Source organism: Periplaneta americana, chromosome 5 (genome assembly GCF_040183065.1).
Source record: "Periplaneta americana isolate PAMFEO1 chromosome 5, P.americana_PAMFEO1_priV1, whole genome shotgun sequence".
Taxonomy (NCBI): domain Eukaryota; kingdom Metazoa; phylum Arthropoda; class Insecta; order Blattodea; family Blattidae; genus Periplaneta; species Periplaneta americana.
The window spans coordinates 128,142,925-128,154,532 of NC_091121.1; the positions used below are offsets into that span (position 1 = coordinate 128,142,925).

Sequence of the window (11,608 nt, forward strand, 5' to 3'; positions counted from 1 at the left end):
CATGCACAGCATAGTGTGACGGCGGCCTCTCTCCTCTTCGCGTCCAAGAGCCACTTCATTGGAGGAGAATAGGAACCAACCAGCAACGTGGCCACGCCTAAGCTGTGCCCTGATTGGCACAGATGTTAATGAGCCGGAGCGGTAATGGCTGGTTACACGTCCAGCGGGGAGCGTCGTTCCATACAGCCCTTGGGGGAGTCGAAACGGAACTTTGAAGCCATTTTCTGGCGTGTTTATTATTCTTAGTACTAAGGAATTTTACTGTTTCTCAATGTAGAGGAGGGAGGGTGCGGCAGGGAAGGCGGGAGTGGAGGGGTTTGTGGTTGTGTAGCATGTGTTGTGATGTCTAGGGTCCACTCCAGATGAGTGGAAGGGCAGTCAGTCCGAACGTTCGTTCACTGCACATACGACGCATTTGATCCAAGTGGGCTGCGTCCGGTGATTCTACAGTTCACGACGTAACATTAGACTAGTAAAAAAAAAAGAGAGAGAGGAGAGAGAGAGAGAGAAAACACCTGGTGTGTGTTGCGAAATACAATCATAAACTAATAAACAATCTGCACGGCTTTTCCCGCCTCCTACTCCCGGTTTCCACTACACAAATTTGACGTCTTGCTAGTGTTTCGAGTGCAGCGTTCACATTAATAAAAACGCATTGTGATTTCTTAATTTGTGTTAGCGTGTGCATCACATGGAGGATACTTCGTTATGAGGGATAGCATACAATTCCGCAACTTTGATGAGACATTCTAAACACAAGAGAGTCGAGACTGCTGCACGCTGACCCGAGATTTGGTCCCTTCCGAAACTACAGGAATGGATGCTGGTGAGTAAAACAGCAAATTATTTCGTGTCCGTCATTTTAATTAAGCCTTACGAAGCGATAGGGCGACATTTTTCTACAAGAGCCTTTTAAAAATTGCACGTTATTTTCTTATTTTATTACAATCATAATATTTCATTCCGGGCGATATTAGACATCATCTCATCTCATCTCATGAACACAATAGGCTAAGCTTAGAAGCGGCTTCCTTCTTCCGGTTGCGTCCGGATTGATTCCCAAATCCTCATGAATGACGTCCGAGTTGATTCCCCTTTGGACGAATGAACCAGAAAAAAAATTGTCGCATTAACATGAGTACGCAATATGGATGTTCTCTCTAAAATGAAAACCCTATTTTTAGATGGGATGTTCAAATCCTGTCCGTCGCTTTTTTTTATCAGATTTTCATAGAGCATGAATCAAGGAATAACCATTATCTTCCCCTGGTTTTCTTCTTCCTGCCAGGTAAAACTGTTGAAATATACAAAATGGATCTTCAAGTACTAAAAAATCATACAAATCCTGATGTTGTTTTCATTGATTTTGAGAAAAGCATTCACTGGGCAGTTCTCTCAGTTTGGCCTGAAACTATACTGAAAGGCTGCAGGTTCCATTTGGCGCAACGTTGGTGGAGGAAAATAAATGCTGTGGGCTTGTCAAATGAGTTTAAAAATAAAAAAATCTGAGATAGGGAGATTTTTAAAATGTTATTTGGTTTACCCGTACTTCCACCGATTGAAGAAGCAGCAGACTGTTTCACTTTTGATCTCATGGCTCGTAAAACCGTGAATGAAAAGCTGGATGAGTTTTTTTAATTACTTACTGGATACCTTCAGCGAAGAAAATTGCGAATTTCCACATGTAATGTAGGCAGCATTTAGTTCAAACACGGAACGCACTACAAATTGTTGTGAAGAGTTTCACAGTAAGTTCAATGTAGAATTCTATTCACCTCATCCGAACATTTTTCACGTCATTGAGGTTTTAAAAGAAATTCAATGTAAAGCTTTGAAGCGATGAGAACACCCAGAAAAGAAAAGAAAAGAAAAGAAAAAAAGGAGCAGTAGGTAGGCTTAAGATATTGAACAGCAAATGATTAATTACAGTAGCGCAGCAATTAGCCGTTTTGATTATTTAACGCTTGTGTGTTGGAAGTTCCTCCCCAATATTAAGTAATTATTTTTAGTCGTTTAGTATTTGCGTGTAGTAGTTGATTCCTTGTAAATAGACAGTCCTAAGTCTATACTAAATGGGAAGGAAAATGTGGGAATCAACTCGGATAAAATGTAAGCAGGCTCAATTCAAGAACGGGGAATCAACTCGGACATCACCCATGCGGGATAACTTCGATAACTGGGTATCAATTCGGACGTTTGGGAATTTATTCGGCTGCAGCGCTTCTTCCTACGTGGGCTACTGCAGGCCTAGTTCGTAGTCACGTGCACAGATTTTCCAGAAGAAAAAATACAATTCGTGTCCATCATACAAATTACGAATTTATTCCGATGCCCGTTTTGTAACGTGAAGATTGCAAATCTTAGGTATATTACATCATAATATGTTTAGTGCCATTTTTTCATAACAGCTTAATTATAATCCTGAATACCGGGCATTATTGGTAGAGTCCTGCGTTTCGTTACCTAGAGTCTCCAAGCAATCCGCAACAGTGTAGGTAGGCTTATGTATGGAGTAGGCCTATAGATTGGCGGCATACGATCTTACGTAGCCTTACAGTTCAAGTCTGCTATTCAGTGAACATGCGAAAACAAAACAAATCTAGGCGCTCGGAGATTAGTGGATTCCCTGTTGATTTATACAGGCCACTATGACATTTCGATTCGATCCATGTTGTTGCAAACTTTTATGGATTGAAGCAATGTACTGAAGGACCATTTATTGAGATAAAATCAGATTTCAGTGTTTCAACGTGTAACTTGTTCCATTGACCAGTCGGTGTTAGAATCAGTGCACTGAACCCCCGCTTACATACGGCTGTAGAAATGGGAATAATTTCAACCGCACACAGGGCGAAATTAATTTTGAATTTTCTTCGTAGATACGAAAGTCTTTCATAAGTGATGCGCACATGTTTTCACTTATTACACCTTCCTACATAAGCGAGGTGTAGACATATCGCCATTAAACACATGTTCACATTCAACTAAGGGTCATATAACGGGATTGAAGGCTGATGCATCCGATAAAAGGTCGATGTCTTCAAAACGGCTCGTATTGTTCACAAAAAAGACTGAAAAAATGTTTTCGGAAATTTAAAAATTTTTGTTGTTAAAATTTTTTGATCTTCAATTGAGATTCTTTCGAATGTATGGTCTTCCTCTAATTTCCGAATTACCTTCTTCAACCGTAATGAATGAACGATTTTTTATGTTTCTAGCGCTTTTATGGCTAATTCAATTTCTTGTTTTGCCTTAAGAGCTGAATGTGTAGGCCTATGTACGATTTTGCATATCGTCGTTGTTCCTGCAATAACTCCTATGTGCAAAATATAAAATCTTTCAGTAGGAGGAAAGAACACATGTATTCATCTTATGGCAGCCGTACATAGGAGACTGTGGATTCTTACATTTTCGAAACAAAGAAATATAATTACATAACTTATAGGAGATTTTATTATTTGCTGTATCACTATTTAATTTATTTAATAGAGAAAAAATCAGAAAATCGGTAAATATGTCACATATGAGTTATTGCAGGAACAACGACGATAAGTATACAAAGACAGAGCTTTCAAAATTTCTAGAACTTCATACATTATAGCCAATTCTAGTACAACAATCATTTTGTCAGGCATTTTACTACACTTTTAGTCCGCTCTCGGGATGATTGGGAACCATCTAGGTTCTTTTGTGTGAAAATAACTACCAAAGCACTATAACGTTCCCGCTAAGTGCTCGAACAACATTAAATGAGGAAGCAATCCAACATACATTAAACACGTTTCCTAGTTTTAGTGTTTCAGATGACAGCTATTTTGATACTATTCTAGTAGGCCTAGCCTCTAATTTTTGGGGCTTTGAGAAAATACCGAATACAAGTAGGCTATAAGATGTCTGAGAAAGACTGTAGGCGACGGGGAACAGCCTCTCAGAGGGCTTAGCGTCTCCCGCTATCTTAGCTACTGTTGTAGGGAGGTACTCATGCTTACTGCTCTGTTTACAATATGAGTTCCCCATCCCTGCTATGATAGGCCTTATACTACTTCTACCACGTCACGCATAACATCATGCGCAACCAGCTCAATCTTGTGGTTCATGCAATGCACAATAATTAAATCCTTTTGAACATGGTTATGCAGCAGAATAGTCATTCCCTGCATTGTTGTTGCTCTGTCTGTTGCGAAACTACCGAACGGTCTTCAAGTGTCTTTACTGTAATGTTGTACTTGACTAGAGTAACTTATTTAACAAGGTGTTAAAGATTCCTTTCCCAGTCGCACTTTACAATTCAGCAATATTAACAAAATAATTGCACGGAACGTGTTCAAAAGAGAGGCTTATGTATATAACTTAAATAGATCTAATGTAATTAAACAAGTTTTGTCGAAATTGTTGTACTTTTGTCTATCACGATACTAAGATTAGAACATGATTCGATAATGTAATTCGCTAGAGTTTATTTCATTTCGTCTCCTCTGAACATATTTTATTTGGTTATTTACGACGCTATTATCAACTACTAGGTTAAGGCCTATTTAGCGTCAATGGGAATGGTGATAGTGAGATAGTATTTGGCGAGATGAGACCGAGAATTCGTCATAGATTACCTGACATTTGCCTTTCGGTTGGCGATAATCTCGGAAAAAACCCAACCAGGTAATCAGCCCAAGCGGGAATTAGTTCACGCCCGAGCGCAACTTCGGATCAGCAGGCAAGCGCCTCAGCCGACTGAGCTACGCCGGTGGCTCTTTGAACATAATATATTCCGTTAAGCATGATCGGAGCGTAGCATATTCCCTACTGAAACCCCAATCCCATTTTTAACTTATACAGGTCTATAACTACCGTGGGATAAGTTCTGAATGACAACTTCTGTTTAGCCATCACATAAGTTAATATGGCTTTGGTTATTCCACAATCTCTCATTTCCACTCATGGATCCTTCAATAGTCTAAGTTGTTTCTTCCTATTATTCACTAATTTCATATATTTTAAATGAGATTTACATTTTGAATGATCGCCAATTTTATCATTTAGTTTTTGGATTAGTCTATTAGTAGAGACATAACTAGAAAAATATTAACGATTCTTACACGCTCTATACTTTCAACATTAAGATCTCGTATTTAAGAATAAGCCGATCGTTGTTGTCACTGTGAGATAACCAAGATTTTTTTTTAACACGAAAGAAGAACACAGTTTCCAAATTATTTATTTTTAGTTCGTTGTCTTGAGGTCTCTCAGTGTTTCCTATATTTGAAGACGCACTATTTGCTCTCTTGTAGCGCAACTACTAACAAGGAAAGGACACGCTCTGTATATCACCGAATTAAATAAGATTATGTGAGATGAAAGTACAAGACGTACTGTTTAAAGTCATACCTGGTATGGGTGGCCAATGACCCCTCGTTTTGAAAATATTGGCTATTGTTTGTGACATACATCCGTTAGGTGCTTAATAGGGAAGCATAGGACTGTAGGGTAGCCCATATGGTTGGCTGCTGAGTTGTTATCCAGACAACCTCAGTTCGAATCTTAACTAGTCCTATATTTTTTTCTTTTAATAATGATTAATATTGTGATCACAGTTATCTATTTACATATACCATATTTATCAACGTAGTTTTAAACAAATTACTAATTAACTAGCATTGTATTGTAAAGGATAAACAATGAAATATTGCTCATGTAGGCAGGTAAGATGTGTCACTGGTGTCTGTTCTGTTTCTGTAGCAGCTATTCCACTTCATTTTGTCCCGATTCATTATGATAAATGTCATAAAAACACAAAACATACATATTTCCTGCACCATGCACAGCAAATGAAAGGAGGTTGTCCACAGACACACACATTTTTCCGCATTTCTACTGCGAAACAGATATCATTCACATTCACAAACACTTCTCGTTCGTTTATTAATTTTGATGCATACCACGCATATTTCAACATGGCTTTGAATATAGGAGCTACAACTGAAAGTGAATTAAAAAAAATTAATAATAATAATAATAATAATAATAATAATAATAATAATAACAATAATAATAACAATATCAAGCTTTAAAAATGAGAAGACATTAGGAGTCGAACTTAGGTTGCCTGGATGGCAACTCAGCATCCAACCATATGAGCTACGCCGTTACACAGTCTAATGCTTTCCTATTAGGCACGTAACGGAAGTATGTCACAAACAATAGCCAATATTTTCAAAACGAGGGGTCATTGGCCACCCATACCAGGTATGACTTTAAATAGTACGTCTTGTACTTTCATGTCACGAAATCTTATTTAATTCGGTGATATACAGAGCGTGTCCTCTCCTTGTAAGTCTATAGGCCTAAGACTTAGTAGGTTCCTTACTGTCGGAAACGATTTTAAGATTTTTAGAACAATTTCCCCCTATATTTTCTGAATTTTGCTGATATCGCATATGCCAAGCGAGTCACCATTGTTAAAGAAAGATAGAAAACTTGCTTCGTTTTTTAGACATTTTATTGGTGATAAAAGGAATCCGCACGCACGCACACACACACACACACACACACGTATAAACGGTCGCTGTAGCTGTCCAGGAAGTAAGGGCTCGGAGGCCTGCACGCCGTGATGTTTTGTTTGGCTAGTTTAGTTTTCAACATCACCAAGCTTCTGATTGGCTGATTGTTATTTCTTTGCTGTAGCGACCATTAAAAATATCTCTTTTCAGGGATCCTATCCACGATTCTTGTCTAATAATAAAATTATTAAGTTAATAATTACTGTATGTAGTGGAAAATAATTATTCCTGGCAGAGATATGTCATGTATATCTAGAGGCAAAGATGGTCCGAGCCGGTGATGGGGAAATGCTCCTCATTCCCCTACAAATCGCACAATGACCTATATTTTGGATTACATTTGCAAAATATGTTCTTCCATTATTAATCAGTTTTCAGCTCCTTCTGAAGAATTTTAGTTCTGGGACTTGGGATATTTTTTAATTGACCTATCATATCTAGATACGGTTCACTTTTACTTATTGTAAAAATCAGGGGTAAACAAATTTCGGGTGCCAGGTAGCCATGGTAGAAATGTTTATATTGCGCCTGAATTGTTTATTAAGTTAAACATTTTTTAGACTTCTATTTCTTTTATGTCAAGAAGTGGTTGTAGGAATAATGTTATTTTTAGATTAGGTCTAGTAGGCTCTCTCATTAGCAGTAGTTGCGCATCTGGAGATATTGCCACATCGTAGCTTCAGTGAGGAGTACAGAGCGTCTCTAATAATGCTTATTAGGCTATATTTCAGTAAATGTATTTATATCTTTGTTCGAATAGTTTTCTCATTGCATGTGTGGACAAAATGTACCGGTTCCTGAAAATAAAAGGGCTGGCTCCTGAATTTTTTTGTTTCGTCTATCTCTATTAAACATCTTTTATTTCATGTAAATTAAGCTGCCTTTAAATAACTACTTTGTTATTGTTGTTGTTAAAGCAAAGTGGTATTTTGTACATATGTATCTAAGCTTACTATTCCTGTTGTTCATCGAGTTATGAACATAGGTATACGAATAAATAGATGTGAACATAAGTACAGTAGATACCGAAGCGTGCGGAAAGACAGCATCGTGATCTGTTGACTCGCTATTTGCTCCCCTCACCAACGGCTATAGGCCTATCTTAGGCCTATAATAGTATGATCGACGTTTCGTATTCAGTCACCAAACGCAGAACTCTAGTTATTAGACACCGTGTTATAACCTAAATATATTATTAGGCTATTATTATTATTATTATTATTATTATTATTATTATTATCATCATCATCATCATTATGTTGTTATTTATACACGCTTTAACATCTCTGGTCATATCGCGAGTTAATCTTTTGGGTGAAATCTGAAGGCCTGTGTACTATTGTTGAGAATGGTTCTATTGTTCTGAACTAGATGGCGTCTGTAGATGTATTACTGATTTGTTATGAATATGAATGAATGAAGCCTGTGATATTCAGGGATGTTGTGCCCAGAATTTTCTGGAATTTGCCTTACAGTTGAGCAAAAGCTCTGAAAAACCTCAACCAGGAAATTCGACCCGACCGGGAATTGAACCCGAGCCCTCTACGTATGAGACCAGCATAGGTGGTCTTATTTCTTGTTTACGTATGCTTATTTTATAAGCACCCGTATTTCCTAATAAAAGTACGAAATTATTCCGTGTCTCCCACAATAATTCTAAATTTATTTGTACAACATTATTCAAATCAGTAAACATTTTTGTGGTTAATTCTATTCTAATTCGTAAAAACGTGCATTATTTACAGAAAGGCATAAAATATTTTGTCTCCCATTTTCATTCTAAAGTAATTAGTGACAGTGACAGTTTATACTAATAGTTAATTGAAAACATTTTGGTGAATGTTAGGACGCTTCCCCCCCCCCTTTTTGTAGACTTATTTCATTATGTTAGGCTAATATGAAATTCTGTAGCTCTTTGTTGAGCACTGTGTTTTTAACTATAGTATAAACGACCTCGTAAGCATAATTAAGCCTACCTATTCTACATGTCTATTTGGCTGGCTGGATTTACATGGGCTGAACCAGTGACGGGTCCGTACATTTAGACACGATTTGGCTCATTGTGCGCTCAATACATGCGATGATTGTCTAAGTCCGACAGGTGGCCTAAATGGCATTCGTGAATCCGACGCTGACAGGTGAGCCATTCCGCCTCAGCCCCTTACAGAGCCAGGTCCCGTTTCGCGAACGAATACCCTGATAAGTTCCAAGTCCTTTCGGGCGGTGGTAAATTGCACTGGAATTCAAACTTTCTGTATGTAAACTGCACTGATTTTACAAGTAGTAAATTGCACTGGATGTTGTAAATTGCACTTTTTCTCATTCTATTAAGTTTTGTCCAACATTTTTGCCCAGTCTGTACAGTGTACAGTGTACATTCTCGACAATCGATACATCGCCTTGCTTGAATTTGCCATTTGTAGCAAATGTGAGGAGAACTTTAATAAGAAATCTGAGCCTGCTACAGTAATTTCAGATATCGAAATAGCTATTCATGTTGCAGTGAGAAACGTGTGAGCAAATACTAAAATTTTTCTGTGCAGGTTTCATTTAATCAATTCCTGGTGGGAAAAAATCAGTCTTCAGATCGAAATTTACGTAATACACCACACAGAGGAAAAAACTCGCACACTAAGAAGGAACAAATTTACGTTGACAGATAAATTTCTGATTACCAGAAAGGAAAACTTGATCGATTCAGATTCATAAAAAATACATGTTATAGCTTTGCCAAAGTACAGTACAGTATTAGTGTTGAACAAATGTTCGATAATCTACACGCATAACAAACTGAAGTGGTACAGTACAGCATGTGTTGAACAAGTGCTTGATAATCGACCTGCATAAAATACAGTATTAGTGTTGAACAAGTGTTTTATAATCGACATTCATAATAAAGTCAATTGTTAGTACAGTCTATGCAACAAATATCAGCTCATAGCTTCAGTGCAGTTTGTATCTTCTACTCCTCGCTCATCCAGTGCAGTTTTCATGGTGAGTGATTAACCGTCCGGTTTCTTTGCAGTGCAGTTAATATTTTCCATTGCAAGTTACAATCGTCCGTCCTTCCTGATCAACCGACGCTGTCAGCTGGGTCATCCTCCCTCAGCCCCTGATAGAACCAGGTCCTGTCCGCATACGAGTAGCCTAATGAGCCCCAGGGGCCGGAGCTTCAAGCCCTTCCTATATCAGCATCGGAAACCCGTACTACCTGCAGAGTTCACCCCAGCCTATTTTTACTATTACAAATGATAGGTGTAATGAGGGGGAGGTGGAGAGTGTTGGTGGAATGATAGAGGGAAACGGGAGTATTCCGAAAAAAAAAAGTCTGCTTTGTTCGCCGCAAACTCCACCACGACCCGGCCGTGGATCGAACCCGGGCAGCTGGATAGAAGACCAGCGCGCCAGCGTTTGAGCCACCACGTGTTTGTTCAGTTCGTAACATGTGCTCGTGTTCCGATTAAAAAGAAAACGAAAAAAATTATTTTGTGTTCATCATATTAATTCCGATTTTATATCAGTGACAGATTTCCAAACAGTGTTTCGAAAATTGTAGACATTTGATTTACTTTATGGTGCATGTTTATTTTAACCTTTGTAGAGGAACTTAGCCACAACTTTTGAGTCTGGATGTTTTCAGGCAGGCCTACCGTGTCATAAACTAGACTTCGCTATTGTCCGTCTACTTCTTAAGCACGTGCATTGGTCTTACAGAAGTAAAAACTGCTAATAACTTGCGATTAACAGGAGGGAGTTATAAGAACAACACTACCGTTGCAATACTCCAGGTTTATCAATTAACGTCTAATTTAAAACCCAATCAACTAACAATAAGTTACTTATAAATGCATTTAGCTAAGTTATGTAAGGCCTAGGCCTATTTACAATTAAAATGCGTTCCGTTTCTACGAGTATTAATATAGGCTGCATTACTATTAACCCTACTTACATTTTAGTTATAACAATTTTCATATTATATAGCTATATTTAAAAAAATAATACAGATACCTACGTGCGCTACATAAATCAGAGAAAAATAATAACTTACAAGGGATTTTCAGATTAATCTATAATTGCGTGCAATGTTCAAGTGGTTGGTGGTTGTGTGATTTAAACACTGGTAGGTCACAACTTGATGAGAATCATTTTAGCATAATCATAGAACAAAAAACTTGATATTTTAATTAATATTGTTAAATATAAACAGCCAGACTAGTAAAACAAAGAAAAAATAATAAACCCAATTCAGCAAAATAGGGAATTACAAACCAAACCAACAAAGACAAAAATAACTTAATTTGAAAACAGGAGCAAATAAAATAAATGCAGAATTCGCTGCTCAAGTCACTAGTACGCCTAATAGGCCTATCCTTATGTAGGTGCAATATATAGGGGAGAGTCGGGTAGTATCGGACATCGGGTAATATCGGACAGTGAGTTTCTTTCATCTACCACACGATGATAGTACCTGATTGACATGGTTACGTTTCTCTGATGTCGCATAGAGAAACGTAACCATGTCATTCAGGTACTACCATATGGTGGTAGATGAAAGAAACGCACTGTCCGATACTACCCGATGTCCGATACTACCCGACTCTCCCCTAAGGTTATTCGAAAGTAAGTTCCCATTTTTGAAATGATTAAAATTTGTCAAATTCTTAGATTCCACAAAAATAAAAACACCAATTTGTTCGTAAAGAATTGGCATTTTATTAAAACACGAAACAATTAAATATGATCACCACCGCGTTGTTGAATGAGAAATGAAGGGTTCAGAGCCATAGTGGGCCAAGCGCCATTTATTAAAAATGGAGAAAACAAGAGTTAAAATTAAGTGATTACAATAATTTAACGAAACATATAGCAAGTAAGATAAAGTATGCACATTAAAACTAAATGATATGTCAATCTTCATTAAATTATGGTATTTACTTAAGTTGAACCCTTGCTTTCTCCGTTTTTAATAAATGGCGCTTGGCCCGCTATGGCTCTGAACCCTTCAAATAGTCTTTCTTCTATAACCTATGTTATAAACGGCATTGATAGATCGA

At 37.6% G+C, this 11,608-nt stretch overlaps 1 protein-coding gene across 1 annotated transcript in view; it reads left to right on the forward strand.

Moving 5' to 3' along the window:
- Nucleotides 1-345: 345 nt before the first annotated feature.
- Poxm (Pox meso) overlaps nt 346-11,608 on the forward strand; it is a 438,127-nt gene continuing 426,864 nt past the window's right edge. The window contains exon 1 of the mRNA XM_069826611.1: nt 346-826. Coding sequence (XP_069682712.1) covers nt 817-826 — 10 coding nt within the window. The 5' untranslated portion in view covers nt 346-816. The remainder of the gene's footprint in view (nt 827-11,608) is intronic.